We start from the raw sequence: 14197 nt of genomic DNA, 5'->3' as shown, positions 1-14197 counted from the left end.
TCAACAGTTTCATCAAATATTTTTTGTTCCTCTGTTGTCAACAAATTCATCGGTTTGGATATTTGCAAGAAGCTGCCAATTTTCTCAACCTCCTCTTCCATCTTTTCAAAAAAGTGTTCGATAACATTCGGTCCACGGTATACATATGGTTTATTTATTTCATCTTGTCGTATGACAATGTAACCAAAACAATTTGGTTCATGAAGCTGGTATGGCGTTGTGGAGAACATTTTTGGATTTGATTTGCAGGAGGACATTTTTGGATTTGGTTTGCAGGAGGACAGTGGCTTCAGAAATTATTCCAAATCTGTGACGATAATGGCTGGATGATCAAACAAAGCCTTGTACATTTTGAATTCTTTGACTTCGTTCTTTTTGGGCATCAACATTCGAGCTGGTTTGTTGTCACTGCAATATATTTCATGTTCGACACGTTTTTCAATAGCAATTTGCCATACGGTATATATTTGGTGATTGATTTTTCTTCGATCATTAAAAGTGGTCGAACACCTTGGACAAACCTCGATGTGATTTGCATACTTCGTTGCTTGACTTCTGATTAGTTGTGATAGTGAGCGAATGAGGCAGTAATGGTGAATATTGTTGTTTGAAATTAAAGGAAGATTAATTATATGAGCATTATTATTGTTGATATCATTTATCCTGATGGGATGCACAAGATGTTTTTCTGACGTATAAGAATATACATTAATAGCAATGCGTTTTCCATCAGAATCTCGTGAACGCGACTCGAACTTTGATATGTCTGACAATGCCACGGGGTATTCAATGCTAGACATTACATTTTCAAACTCTGTCTCGTACTGCTTGTAATGATAAACTCGCTGTGGATGATTTTTCCAATGAACAGGATACAGAGCTGCCAAGATGCACCAAAGAAAGCATTTTGAGTCATTATTTTGAATATTTAACACTGCTTTCTTGCTTTGAATGTTCGGTGGTAGAGGAACGTAACTCGATGCAGAAAAAGGCATGAATTTGTTCACGTAAATGGTTAATGTATGATGACTGCCACATAAAGACCATCCCGACCCCTTAGCCTCGAAAGTGTCATGTTTCATAATCAACTCATTTGACAGATTAGAGTAAAACTCGTCCAAATTTTCAACATCTGCCAAATAAAGAGCCTGGTTTTTGGTACGATGATAAAAAACTTTTGTTGTACCATCGACTTTCTCATATTCGGAACATAAATCAACATATACTTTTATGGAATTATTTTCAAGATTACTTTTCAAAGTATTCAGTACAAAAGTTTTCGCTTCACGCAAGAAACTAGGAATGTCACGGCCTGCTTCCGACGTAAATGATAAATCCTGAAGTCAACCATTAAATGCAGACCTAACTGGTTTATATTTATTATTTAATTTAATTTTTTTTGGAGCAGAAGCTTCAGCTTCAGAATAATCAATTTTTCTTTTCAATATTCCTTCTCCGGTCGATGGTTTGCAAATTTTCAAATATCTACTTAGATTTCTAATGCTAATTTCTTTTCCACATTGAGCACAGGCTTTAGAAGGTAACAAACGATTTGCTCCGTTACACCTTTTCTTATGTATTATGTATTGATAAATTATTCTTTGAAATTAGTTTCCCACAAGTGACACATTCGATCTTATCATTCTTACGAGTAAAACAGGTAGGTGATTCCATTTTTTTATATGCTTTAAAATATGAGCAAACAAACGATAGAAATTTCAGATATGTTATGTATATAACATTTAAAATTTTTATATAACATTTAATGGGATATCACCAACTTAAAATTCAACCTGATAATACTATTCCCTATGAAAAACTCTATGACCTTACTTGGGTTTTTGCGCCAAATTATATGCCTCTAGTCTCCTATACTTTGGTGGAGCCTGTTCAGGTTCTATCCCCTGCGATGTGGGTTCCTCTGCCAATCCAGCAAAGGTGAGAAATCAGCACTGTGCTCTGACTTATATAGATTTATAGAGGCAATAGAAATCTTGCTTACTTAAACCAATCAGAAAACACCACGTATAAACTATTAGCCAATCAAAATCTCTGTTATTTTAGCTATTATATAAAAAAATGCAAAATATCCCAGTTTCAATTCGATCCATTTATCTGAATCGAAGAAACCGACAATTCACATATCCCCATATCTTTGTATGCTTGCCAGATTAGCACCTCTTTTGCTGTTGAGCTCAATTAGTTTTCACTAATTGGCGATTTTCTTGAAGAGGTCTAATGGAACAAGATACGGTGGTATGAGAAATATGCAAATTTCAAGATATTTTAGCGAATTACGCCGGCTTAAGCTAAGTTCATATTGCTAGAAGGCCTTCGCCGTTGCAAGTCACCTAACCCATTCACTGGCAATAAAAGTTTAAAATGTTGACGTACTGAAAAAAATAACTTGTCCCCCTCAAGCATTCATCGAGTTTCAACATTTGCACATAGATGGCTCTGTTATTGCAAATGAAATAACTGACTGAATTGTATTGCCCAATTCACTTGCCATGAGGTCTACAGTGGAGGTGTGTGAATGGAGTGCTAAAAAAGCTTTGGGAAGGTAAAAAAAAATCAGTATGATAATAGGAATGTTGGTGGGTTGGAGTTTAAATTTTATACATGTGCACAGTGGAAACTTTCCTTTTTTTTATATCTGTGAAGGTTCTAAGGTGGGTGAACATGTTGGAAGAGCACAAGTATATACATAGACCAAAGTTACATGGTTCTAGCTCCCATAGGAGTCGAGATACTCAACGTCTTATAAAATGTGTTAAGACAAATATCTTAATCTTTAAGAAAGGTGACTTCCGGTCTGTCAAGATGTTACTTCCGGTCTGTGAAGAAAATTTTCTTAAGACAAATATCTTAAGACGTTTTCCAAGACATTAATTTTCTTGGCTCCTAATTGAGCTAGGATGATAATTATAGGTTTGTTGGATAGAGTTTGACGAAAACTTCTCGACTAGTCAAACAAAATTAATTCCATTTCCTCAAGTTTCGGAAATATATACATTTTTTTTATTTTTTAAGAAACTTGATTTGCTGGCTTAGTTTTGACCCTAATTCGAAAATTTTAATAGCATTCGATAAAATATTAGAAGTACTCTACAACCTATAAAGTAAAGTAAAGTGTTCCCCTGTGCTTAGCACGACGCCATGAAGGCGTATAGGGGGTGTGGGGGTAACGCCCCACACTTTCTTGATCCGGTCGTGAGTGGGGGTGATGTGATCAGCATCACGCCCCTGACCGCCTTTACCCCCCAGGATTTCCCCCAGGTACAACCTATTAGACAGATAATTAGTGCTTGCTGGTTCCGAGTTATTTTAGATTAAAATTTCAAGATGTAATTTCTAAGATGTTTTGTAATTCATAAACTATGGGCTGTAGGAAAACGATTCTTGCTTTATCTGCTATTTCTCGACAAGTTCTATAACTGCGAGCCCCCCCCCCCCCCCACTGTGCCAACTTCTATTTGTAGGTTAGCTTCGCCTGTGAAATATCATACGGTGAAATTTTTGTGGAGTAAGTTGGCAACACTGCGAGCCCCTCCCACTGTGGGCCCCCTCCAAAAGTAGTAGTGGGGGCATTGAACCAAGGCCACGACATACATGGTGAAAAGGGGGCCTCACACATCGTAGCCATTTACGCTGAGGGCCCACCCTACCTACAAAAAAGCCCGTAGGTGTTTACATTGAGGACCCACCACCTTACAAAAAAGGTCCCAAAATAAGATTGAGCAAAAAATAGGGCTAGAACATCGTCGAACACAATAAAATCCATAAAAAAATCATCAAAATCATCAAAATATGTCACAACTGAGGCTAAATACTAGGCATACCTACAAGGAGGGTCGGTGAAACAATATCTTTCCACTACTACCAGTACAAGTTTACAAACATAAACCATTCATTCTCACTATAATACAGGCAACATACACAAAAATCTACAATAATTTACATTCATAAAATGGGAGAATTCTTAATTAACCTTAGGCTACATAAATTCTGAGATCTTGCCGATCCAGGTAGTAAAATTACATATTATTGCCTCTCCTGGGCTCCAAATATCTTTTCAATTTATTCACATGTACTTTCGAACATACATTTTCATCATCAACTTTCTTAACCAGAACTGAATTCTTTGTTAGAAATTTACTTATGAAATATGGACCCTCGTACGTATTAGAAAGACTTTTAGTTATCTTGTCCTCCAAGGAAGATTTAACCTTAGTCCTAACCAATACCGTGTCATTGACTTGGAATGTTATGGGGGCATATCTCTTCTTATGTTGGAAAAGCACAAGTATATACATAGACCAAAGTTACATGGTTCTAGCTCCCATTCCCTTTGTATATTTCTGATAGTGCTTTTCCATTTATCTTGCAAATTACCATCTGATACATTAAAATCCAAATCAGATTATTGCCATTGGACTTCCATTGGATCCCACAATTGTCTTCCCAAAAACAATTCCGATGGAGTATATTTCAATGTATGATGGTAGTATGTACAATTTAAACTATACTGTATCTTTCTCAAACCTTCATGCCATATAGTTTGATCTGCTGAATAATAACATCTCAAGGCAGTTTTCAAGGTACGTATGTATCTTTCACTTAAATTGGCCTGAGGATTGCCAACAGATAATCTAATATGCTGAATTCCATGGTTAAATAAATAACTGGTAAATGCACCTGATACAAAATATGAAGCATTGTCTGTTACAATCTCATAACAATAGCCGTAAGTCATAAAAATATGATCTAATTTATGAATCAAGACCTTTGAACTCAATTTCCTAATTGGCTCAAATACACACAATTTAGATGCACCATGTACCAGAACAAAAATATATTTATAACCATTAGATACCGGTAATGGCCCACAAATATCTATGTACAACCTTTACATGGGAATTGTTACAATTTCAGACGTTAATATATTTTCAGGGGTTGTTTTTTTACACTTAGCTTGTTGACATACATCACAAGATTGAACTAAATCCTTAACATCCTGAGACATATGCTCCCAAGTAAAGTGTCTTTGCAGATGCTTAAGTGTTTTCAACCAATTACCATGAGATCCTGTTCGTATATTAGTGTGATAATATAATATTAAAGGATGTTTCATATTATCTGGTACACATATCCTATAAGGAAAATTCTTGGCTTTAGTTCTTCTGTACAAGAAACCACGATGCAATCTATAATCTGGTAAATTTATACGTTGCTCCATTTGTCGTATGATATTAGCCAATTCTGGATCATTCAACATTCTTCAAGGTATCAGCATGAAATGGGTTCACCAACATGGCCAAATTAACATTACTAACATAATCAGAATCTAATTATTCCGTCTGATATTCTCTCCAATCATACATATGAGATAATACATCAGAAGTCACATTTTTCTTACAGGGTATGTGCACCACTTCAAACTTAAAACAAGAAAGTTTCTCCATCCACCTTGCGTATTTGGAATATTTCCTAGATTGTTTTACCATGTAACTCAGGCTCATATTATCTAATTGAATAATAAAAAGCTGAATTTTCAAACAGTATTCAAACGTGATATGGCTTGCATTAAACTTATAAGTTCAATCTCATAAATTGTTCGTTTTCTATCGACTTCCTTTAATCTTTTAGAAAAGAACGCCACTGGTCTGAGATTATTATTTTCATCAGCTTGCAAAAGACAAGAGCCGAATCCTCTCAAGGACTTATCACATTGAATAACAAACGGTTTATTTAAATCAGGTAATTTCAAAATTACATGTTCTCGAAATAAAGTTTTAATTTTTTCTAGTGCTTCTTGTTGCCTAGAACCCCAATGAAACTTTATTTTGGGTGTTCGGATTTCATTTAAGGGTGCTACTACAGTAGAATACTCTGGAATAAATTTAGAATAAAAATTTAATGTACCCAACAATCTTAATAATCCTTTTAAATTTCTTGGAGAAGGGAGATTTTGAATCACTTCGATTCTGTCTGGATCCATTTCACAATTTCTTTGCCCCACAATAAATCCCAAGAATTTTATTCTCCTTTTCAAAAAACAACTTTTTATTCTGGGAATCATTAACCCATATTCTCGTAATCTCTGCAGTACTAACTGTAAATGTTCCAGATGTTCTTTCTCATTAGCACTATGAAGAATTATGTCATCACAAAATAAATGTAAAAACCTTCCCTTATAATCATGAAAAACTTGGTTCATGATTCGTGACATGCAACTTGGCCCAATACTAATGCCAAATGGAATGATCTTATATCGATACTGATTACACCATGCAGGAAACTCATTTCTACAAGTTCACATGAGAAGATTTTGTTTAACAGTATTGTAAGTCACTCATGATGCTAACAGTGATGATGGCTCCAGATCGTTTTGTTTTATTGCAACATCATCATGCAACAAATGTATTTTTTACATGGTTCGATTTAAATTTATGTGTGTTAGCACACACTGTGCAGTTTTAGCGATTACTTACTGTGTGTTTCCTTGACACTGGTTTCTCACCTCCATATACTCCTAATAATTCTGTACTCGCCAACACCATTTGTTTACTATCATCTTAGTTATGAACTGCCCCTCCTAACTAACATGTGTGAGGTATGAAGGAGTTTCCGGTACCGGTTCTTTAAAAAAAATTGTTCAATAAATGCTTTCATAGAAGGTGGGTCGGGTCAGGTTTAGTTCCTTTAGCATTTTAATAACATATTTGCGTATTGTGCATGTTACTCACTATATAATATAAGCAATACTAAATTAGTATAAAATTGAACTTACGTGAATGAGTATGAAGTTTATAAAACAACGTTTTAGGGTACAACTGCCCCCTTCATCAGATTCATATTTTCTCAAGGCACTAAACTTAATGGTACCACCACTAAGTGTTAAAAAAGGATTAGGCTAGAGGTTTGGTTAAGAAACACTTGAAACAATCACTGCCAACATTCCTGTCTTAAAACAACCAGTTAAAAATCCCATTTTAAAAAAAGTCCCCCATGTTCCATGAGACCTCTTAGACCCGGGGTCTTATAAAATCGGTAAAACACGTTCAGTTGCACAGCCAGTGCTGTGATTATGATTAGTGCCTAGAGAAAATATGAACCTGATGAAGGGGGCAGTTGTACCCTGAAACATTGTTTTCTAAACTTCATACTCACTCACGTAAGTAAGTTCAATTTTATACTAATTCAGTATTGCTTATAGCATTTTAATAATAAACTGAAATGCTTTCGTTGTTAGGTTAGGCAAGTCAGGTGTAGTTCTCTTAGCATTTAAATAATATTCATAAGGGCTTTCTACCAAACATGCTTTCATAGTTAGGTGGGTGAGGTTTACTTTGCTTAACATTTTCTTAATAATAATAGTTATTTTTTTTGTTAGGTTAGGCAGGTTAAGTTTAATTCTGATCCCTAAATGCTTCTACTATCGCACTACTGCTTACATCACAAAACCCCTTCAAACCTTCTGCGAACATTCATGGAGAGGGATATAGCGGAATAGTCTGTGGAATGCATCTTGCTTGGGAAATGGGGAGTTTTGTTCAATCTACTTCTACATCTAATTTTTGCCCATGAATTGGACTTTTTTTTAAATGAAAACTGTGCTGATTAGTTTCAGGAAGGTTTTATTCACATACATTTCATTTTTGAGGTTCATTAAAATGAAAGTCGAAGGTTAAATATCAACTAAATTTATAACGGTTTTGGGTTTGAACCAGTGGTTAGGTTTGCTATAGCTGAATGTTCATTACAGAGTTCACTACGTTCAGAGCAGACTGTACCACTGCTGCCATATTATGTAAGATTATGTAGCTACTTCCTAGTTGCAAAGTTTGTCATTAGAAAGTTCTGGATTGACAGGTCATAAACTCCTTGTCGTTAATAGAGTCTCATAGAGATAGGACGTGATCCAGTTGCCCCATTTGGGATGTAAACTGAAATAGTTTTCCTAACCTAATTGTAAAATGCTATATATTTCATGAAAGGGTTATTTGTTTTTTCTTTTGCTTCCTTTATTTAGTTATACAGGTTATAACTAGAACTGAGCCAATACCAATGCTAATTTTACTTCCCCATATTGACCTAACCAGTTGAGTCTGAAAGTTGACATTTTTACAGTGAGTTAAGTACATGTTCCTTTATGCCTTTATCGTTCTGTGAGGACCCATCTGAGATATTTGACTGTGAAAACTGTCAAATGTCACATTTGATTCTATGCTGAAAAAATAAGGAATGCATTGCTAGGGAAATGTAGACAGGTCTGCAAGTAAAGAAAAAATCTGGCTTAAATATTCAATTTTTTAACAATTGTTACCCAAATTTGCCCCTAAATTTTAGCAGTAAAGAAGTCATTTTAAACAAAACGTACTCAAATATCTTAGGAAGTATACTTTAATAGCCACAAATGAATTTTCTTTTAGGTCTCTAGCTCTAATAGTTTCTTAGATGCTAAGGTTTCTAAAACCAGCTATGTAAGCAAAAACTTCGACACCACATACTGGGACAAGTACTATTGTAGGAGAACTGAGAGCAGAGAAAGACACTGGTCCTGATATCCTGAAGCAAGTTAAATAACTTATGAAAAATTTCTAAAATAATCACAAAACCTCTGCTTAGTGAAAGGTTGTTTCTCACACATCAATAGCTTTTTTAAAAAAAATATTTAATATTACAATTACAGACATTTTAAATTTATTTATTATATAAATATTTGTTTGCCTTTCTTTCAGGCAAAACCTCCACTTGATTCTTCAAATATTGTCTGCATCCAATGCTTGGCAGAGATTGATATCTTTCATGATTTCCTCCAAACATGTGTTAATGCTGATAGGATGATGAAAGATAAGAACTCTTCAAGGAGGGTGGAATTAAAACGAAGAGTGAGAGAACAGGTAAATAATGTTAATTTACGAAGATTTAAGTTAGAAGAACCATCAGAAAAAAAATTGGTTTCTTGGAAAAAAGCAAATATTTTTGCCATCCATATCAGATTTTTCACTTTTCTGTTTCAAGAGTATTTTCTCAAGAACTGTATTTCATCATATTATGTTGCAACTATACATTGTCAAAATTATAAAGAGCAAGGCATATATCCTCAGGAGTAGATTGGAATATATTTGACTGATTTATCATTCATACTAATGAAGTTATGTAATAATTAAGTCTCAATTTAATAGACAATATAGCAAAATTATTGTAATTGTTTTTATAACGTTGGTTGTTAGTGCTGATAGATCAATGTGTGATTATAGGGCAAAGTTCCTGATACTGCTAGTGCACAGTGATTATGAAATCCATTCATCATGTATGGCTCTTCCACCCTGATTCTCATGGTAAACAGTTCAGTTGAAATGACCGCTTTGGTGGCTGACTAAGTTTAGTGTTAGATTTGTGATCTCGGAAACAATGGTTTCAGGTTCATGTGAAGCGACTACTCCTTTCTGAATACTCCTCATCAGTTAATCTTCATAATTAGCCAAAAGAGGCAGAATAGTGGTGCAAAGTAAGAAGAATACAAAGGATGCAAGTATACATTGTCAAAAAGAAAGACTATTATAAAGAGCAAAGCATATAGAAGAAATAATTCTTGAAGATTCCCTGGCAGCAAATGATGAGATTTTCTCGGAATATCAGTTAGTCAGATCCACATATTTTTTCAAGTTTTCACAAACTAATGTCATCTTCATCTACAGGTGCAGCAATGTATGGAATACCCGTTTTCTGTATATGACATTGGAGGAGTTTGGTGTATTACTGCCAGCCTGGCCAAGTCCAGATTGAGTGCCTTGCCCCTGTTGAGGTTTTCTGTTTTCCCATGGATAACTGTTGTTTCTTTGATGTGGTACCAGTAATTGGATGAATTAGCTGTTGTGAAGTCAATTTTATGGCCCTCATTGATGGAATATTATGCTAGCCTCTATTTTCCTGGATGAAAATTCTTGATGTAGCTTGCATGTTCTTTGCAATTTTGTTCATTTGGTTTGTCCAACGTAGACTGACCTGCGAGATCACATGATACAATAAACCTTAGGTGTCTTCCTTAGGTTTCATAGTTGTAATCTGATTTATGGTGGTAGTTTGTGAATTGTCTTCATGCTTGCTTTGAAAAAATGTGGCTGCAATGAATTTCATTTAGCGTCAAACCTTAAAGAAATTTTATAACTGCACGATCTTCAGTTTTATCCATTGTAAGGAACACATGTAGCACATTTGCTTCAGACAGCTGTAGTAAATAACCTATTTGATAGAATTACTTACAATTTTATGTGTTCTTATAAGACAGGTGTAGAGGCAGGATTCTGTTCTATTTCCATCCTTAAGTGACAAATCTCGCAACAAGTGACCACTTCCAGGATGGGTAATACATCAGGTTTGGGTCTTTGCTCGTTTCCTTTCCTAATCAGCTCTGTGTAATGTAAGGTCAATAGTTACAATAGTTGTTACTGTAGAACAGTGTAAAATCATCAGTCATAACATCGTTTCTTGAGTAAAATTTCACATTTCTGTTTCTTGGACTAATCAATCGCACACATCCACCATTTTTCTCCTCTGTGATAGAGATAAGGAATGATTTGTCTATGTCTTTGTGGAGGGAGGGGGAGGAAGGGTGTTAAATTTGTGTGTGCATTTTGGGCTGGCTATGAACACCAAAAGATGTTCAGCATGTGATGGTACTGTCTAACACTAAAATAAAACTTCTGACACAATCCTGATACCAATGCATATCTTTTCTTGATTTATGCCAACATGCCTGTTTGAAGATTTCTCAGGAATTTAATTTAGTTACGTTTGAAACACATGGTACTTACAATGCCAATAGGGAAGAGTTCTGTTGTAATTATATTTAGATTCATTAAGGCTGTGTATTCCTGTCCATTTTTTTCACAAATTTTGTGGCAGAATTAATCAGTATTCAAATAGTTGGCTCATTTCATCATGATGCTAGAGGTCCCAGGTTCAAATCATGGCCTGGACATGGGCAATCTTTGGGAGTGTCACTTCATCAATTTCATCATATCATCACTCATCCTCATCTTTGTGATTACCCAAAAGGAGCAGAAGAGCAAAGTAAAATAAACCAAATTAATCAGTCAATATTCTGTGATTTTGCATAATTCGAAGGGTAATTTCAAACCATGAAAAGCATTAAAATTTATTTTGCAGGATCTTGCGACAAATATGGTAGCAAAATGTACATCATGCCTGTCATAATACAACAAAGGACAGTGTGTAATCTCACATTTTATGTTACCATTAAAAGTGTGAAATGCATGACCCTCACATTTAACAATCCTCAGGAAATGATTTATTTAACATATTCCAGTCAGCACTTTATTCACAGATTATGTCACAGTTTTTTCTTTATCTGATAAAGATGTTTAACTCTTACACACCCGCATATTTGTGTAAATGACCAGCATATTCTCAGCACGAAATTTACAATTCTGCAATGTTTTGTCTCAGTACAGATTGGGTTGTAAGCCCATGGTAAAAAAAAAAGTTTCTTTGTTAGGGAGAAGAAGTTGAAAACAAAGCAAAAAAATATTTTTTTGTGAAATTCCAAATTCAGCCGGGCCCCCACAGAGGCATTTCTGGAACGTGATATTTAAAAATGGTACCAGGATGTTGCAAAATATGTGTTCCACTCATACTGCAAAAATTAGGTAATTGTTATTACTAATTTCATGCCTTGTATATATTCAAAGGTAAGGATTTTCTCCCCCACTTCCTCCAGTGTAGCCAGAATAATATTTCACTTCACTAATTACTAATGGCATAACTCAAGTCTCATTCACAATCCAAACACATATCTCTGAAATATTATGTTAGTTACGGTACCAACCAAAAGTTACATACTATGCATCAACTTTGACTGGTACTTACATGTACAGTCAGCGGCAAAGGTAGTGGTAGGCAAATTGTCCACTGCTATTTTCATTACTTTTTTATTCTACATCCTGTGTTGTTTTAAGGAATGAAATTATGTTGATTCAAAGCAGGCATTGTTCTCTGCTTATTGAAGTCATTATTTCAATTCATTGTCATCATATTGTGGAATTCAGACCGAATGAAAATGGTGGTGGACTATTCGCCTACTGTTTCTTTCGCCCTTGGGTGTACCAGCTGGGCTTTTAAGGGTTAAGGGCAAGAGGTTCATTTTTACTTCATTTGTCTTATCATCTTGTGATAGCCAGTAGTGACATGATAACTGGAAGTTTAGGAAATCAGTGGACATAAAATAATATTCTATAATTCTGGTACTTGTATTTCTTCATTTGATAGATTGTAGACTGTAACATCTACATTTAATTTTCTTACACATTGTAGTAAGCATTTTGTAACTACAATAAGATGCAAGTTTAATATTGCTTGTGTGTGGTTATTTTGCTTGACTATTACTCCTTTTTCAAGGTGAACGTGGTGGGTGAAACTTCAAATGATGACAGTGATTACGATCAGGCTGAGCAAAATACCTCTGCAGTTGTTGATTCTGACCCCAGCTTAGAAGACAACTGTGAGTCCCAAGAAGAATCATCAAGGTATGTAACAGATTCCAGGTAGCATGTTATGAGCAGGGCATGGGTTTTCAGGAGGTAAATATGTAGATATGTAAATATTACCAAATGTAAAATATATTGGATAACATGTGATCATTTCTGACTGAAATAAGTCATAATTCCACACATCAGTACAGGGTGGCTACTCATCAGGAATTTGTGAATTATACATGAATTATTGGCTCAGGGAATTTTTCATGCATTTTTCTCTGTAAACTTTAATAATTGCAACTTTTATAAATCCAAATCCCATTGAATTTATATATGTTTATAAATGCCAGGCAAGTTTTTCACAGTTTAGCTTTATTTTTTATTGTGGAAGGAAAACAAAGCTGCATGGAAAATAAGATGGAATTCTCTCAATCCATTCACTTTATTAGTGTCATTTGCAGCACAATCTATCTGATAGGTTGAAGATTAATGCAAGATGATATATCTTGAAGGTGATTACATAAATTTGAAATTCAAATTCTTATACAATTAACAATTTTTCATTTATTAGTACATCCCGTAACATTTGTGACTTATGTTTGCAGATGCATTTCGAGTCTTGAGTATATGAAATTGCAAATGTAAGCTCCCCACCTCAAGTTTTATGTATGTACACACACACACACACACACACACCATTTAATTAAATTGAATTAGAATTTTTGGATACATAGGAATCATACAGATCTTTTGCATTGTTAATATTATTTGTGTTTGTATGTAAGAGTGGGAATATTACCCAAGGATAAACGGCAAAAATTAAGTTAATCACAAATTCGTATTCCCCTTTTTGTGTGTCTTGGATCACGCATACATTGACGCATACGTCTCTTGCAAGCAACTCGACCAGCGAGGTTGATATACTATTCTAATATTCAGGTACAAAAGTGCAATTATGTATTTTACTCTACCCAACAATTATTGTACTTGGGGGTTGTTCATTGTAATGCCCTTTATATATATAATGTTACGAACACATTGAAATGAACGCTATGATGCTACCGCTTTTAAGGGAATTTTCATGGGAAACAAACTACAAGGGACGAAAGGTTGGCACGTAGGAATTTACGTAAGATGCTTTTTTTTTTGTGTGTTAAGTATTTCCACAGTTGTTGTTCTATGGTTCCCAAAAAAAACGAATAATTAACACTGTTGCAATTGAAGGTAGTCCATTTCGTGGCACGTTCACAATTATGTAGTGATTAGTGAAACATGGAAAAACCAGACACGCAGAGAATGGCTTAATTATAGGGCAGCCATTTGCAATTTAATGAGAGCATGCTTCTAGCAGTCAAAAAACACGCACATTCATTCCAATTTATACAAAGGTTCACAAGTTTCACTTGCCGTGTTATGGGTTGTTCAAAAAAAAAAAAAAAAAAAAAAAAAAAAAAAAAAAAAAAGATTGAATTTCTGCTTCGTAATTTAGAAAGTGGCAAAAAGGATCCGAAATAAGAAGGGTACCGTTTGCTGCATAAATAGTTCAAAATTTTAGTTAACTTCACTACAGGTCTTTTGCATCACGATTTACCAGTTCGTCCAATTCTACGTACCTTAAAAACTAGGCGAGTTTTGCACAAACAGGCCTTCAATGTAACATGGCGAGTTCAATCCACAGTCCGGAACCTTAGATG

General features: G+C 34.8%; 1 protein-coding gene across 1 annotated transcript in view; it reads left to right on the top strand.

The window, feature by feature from the left end:
• The window catches only part of LOC146002795 (uncharacterized), a 75450-nt gene that overhangs the window by 20945 nt on the left and 40308 nt on the right, over nt 1-14197 (top strand). The window contains exons 2-3 of the mRNA XM_083140741.1: nt 8745-8906; nt 12427-12554. Of these exons, the coding sequence (XP_082996867.1) occupies nt 8745-8906; nt 12427-12554 (290 nt within the window). The remainder of the gene's footprint in view (nt 1-8744; nt 8907-12426; nt 12555-14197) is intronic.

Source organism: Lepisma saccharinum, chromosome 19, assembly GCF_977018435.1.
Source record: "Lepisma saccharinum chromosome 19, izLepSacc3.1, whole genome shotgun sequence".
In the NCBI taxonomy this organism is placed as follows: domain Eukaryota; kingdom Metazoa; phylum Arthropoda; class Insecta; order Zygentoma; family Lepismatidae; genus Lepisma; species Lepisma saccharinum.
Note: the sequence above shows the minus strand (reverse complement) of the source record. Positions and strands in the feature narration are given on the sequence as shown.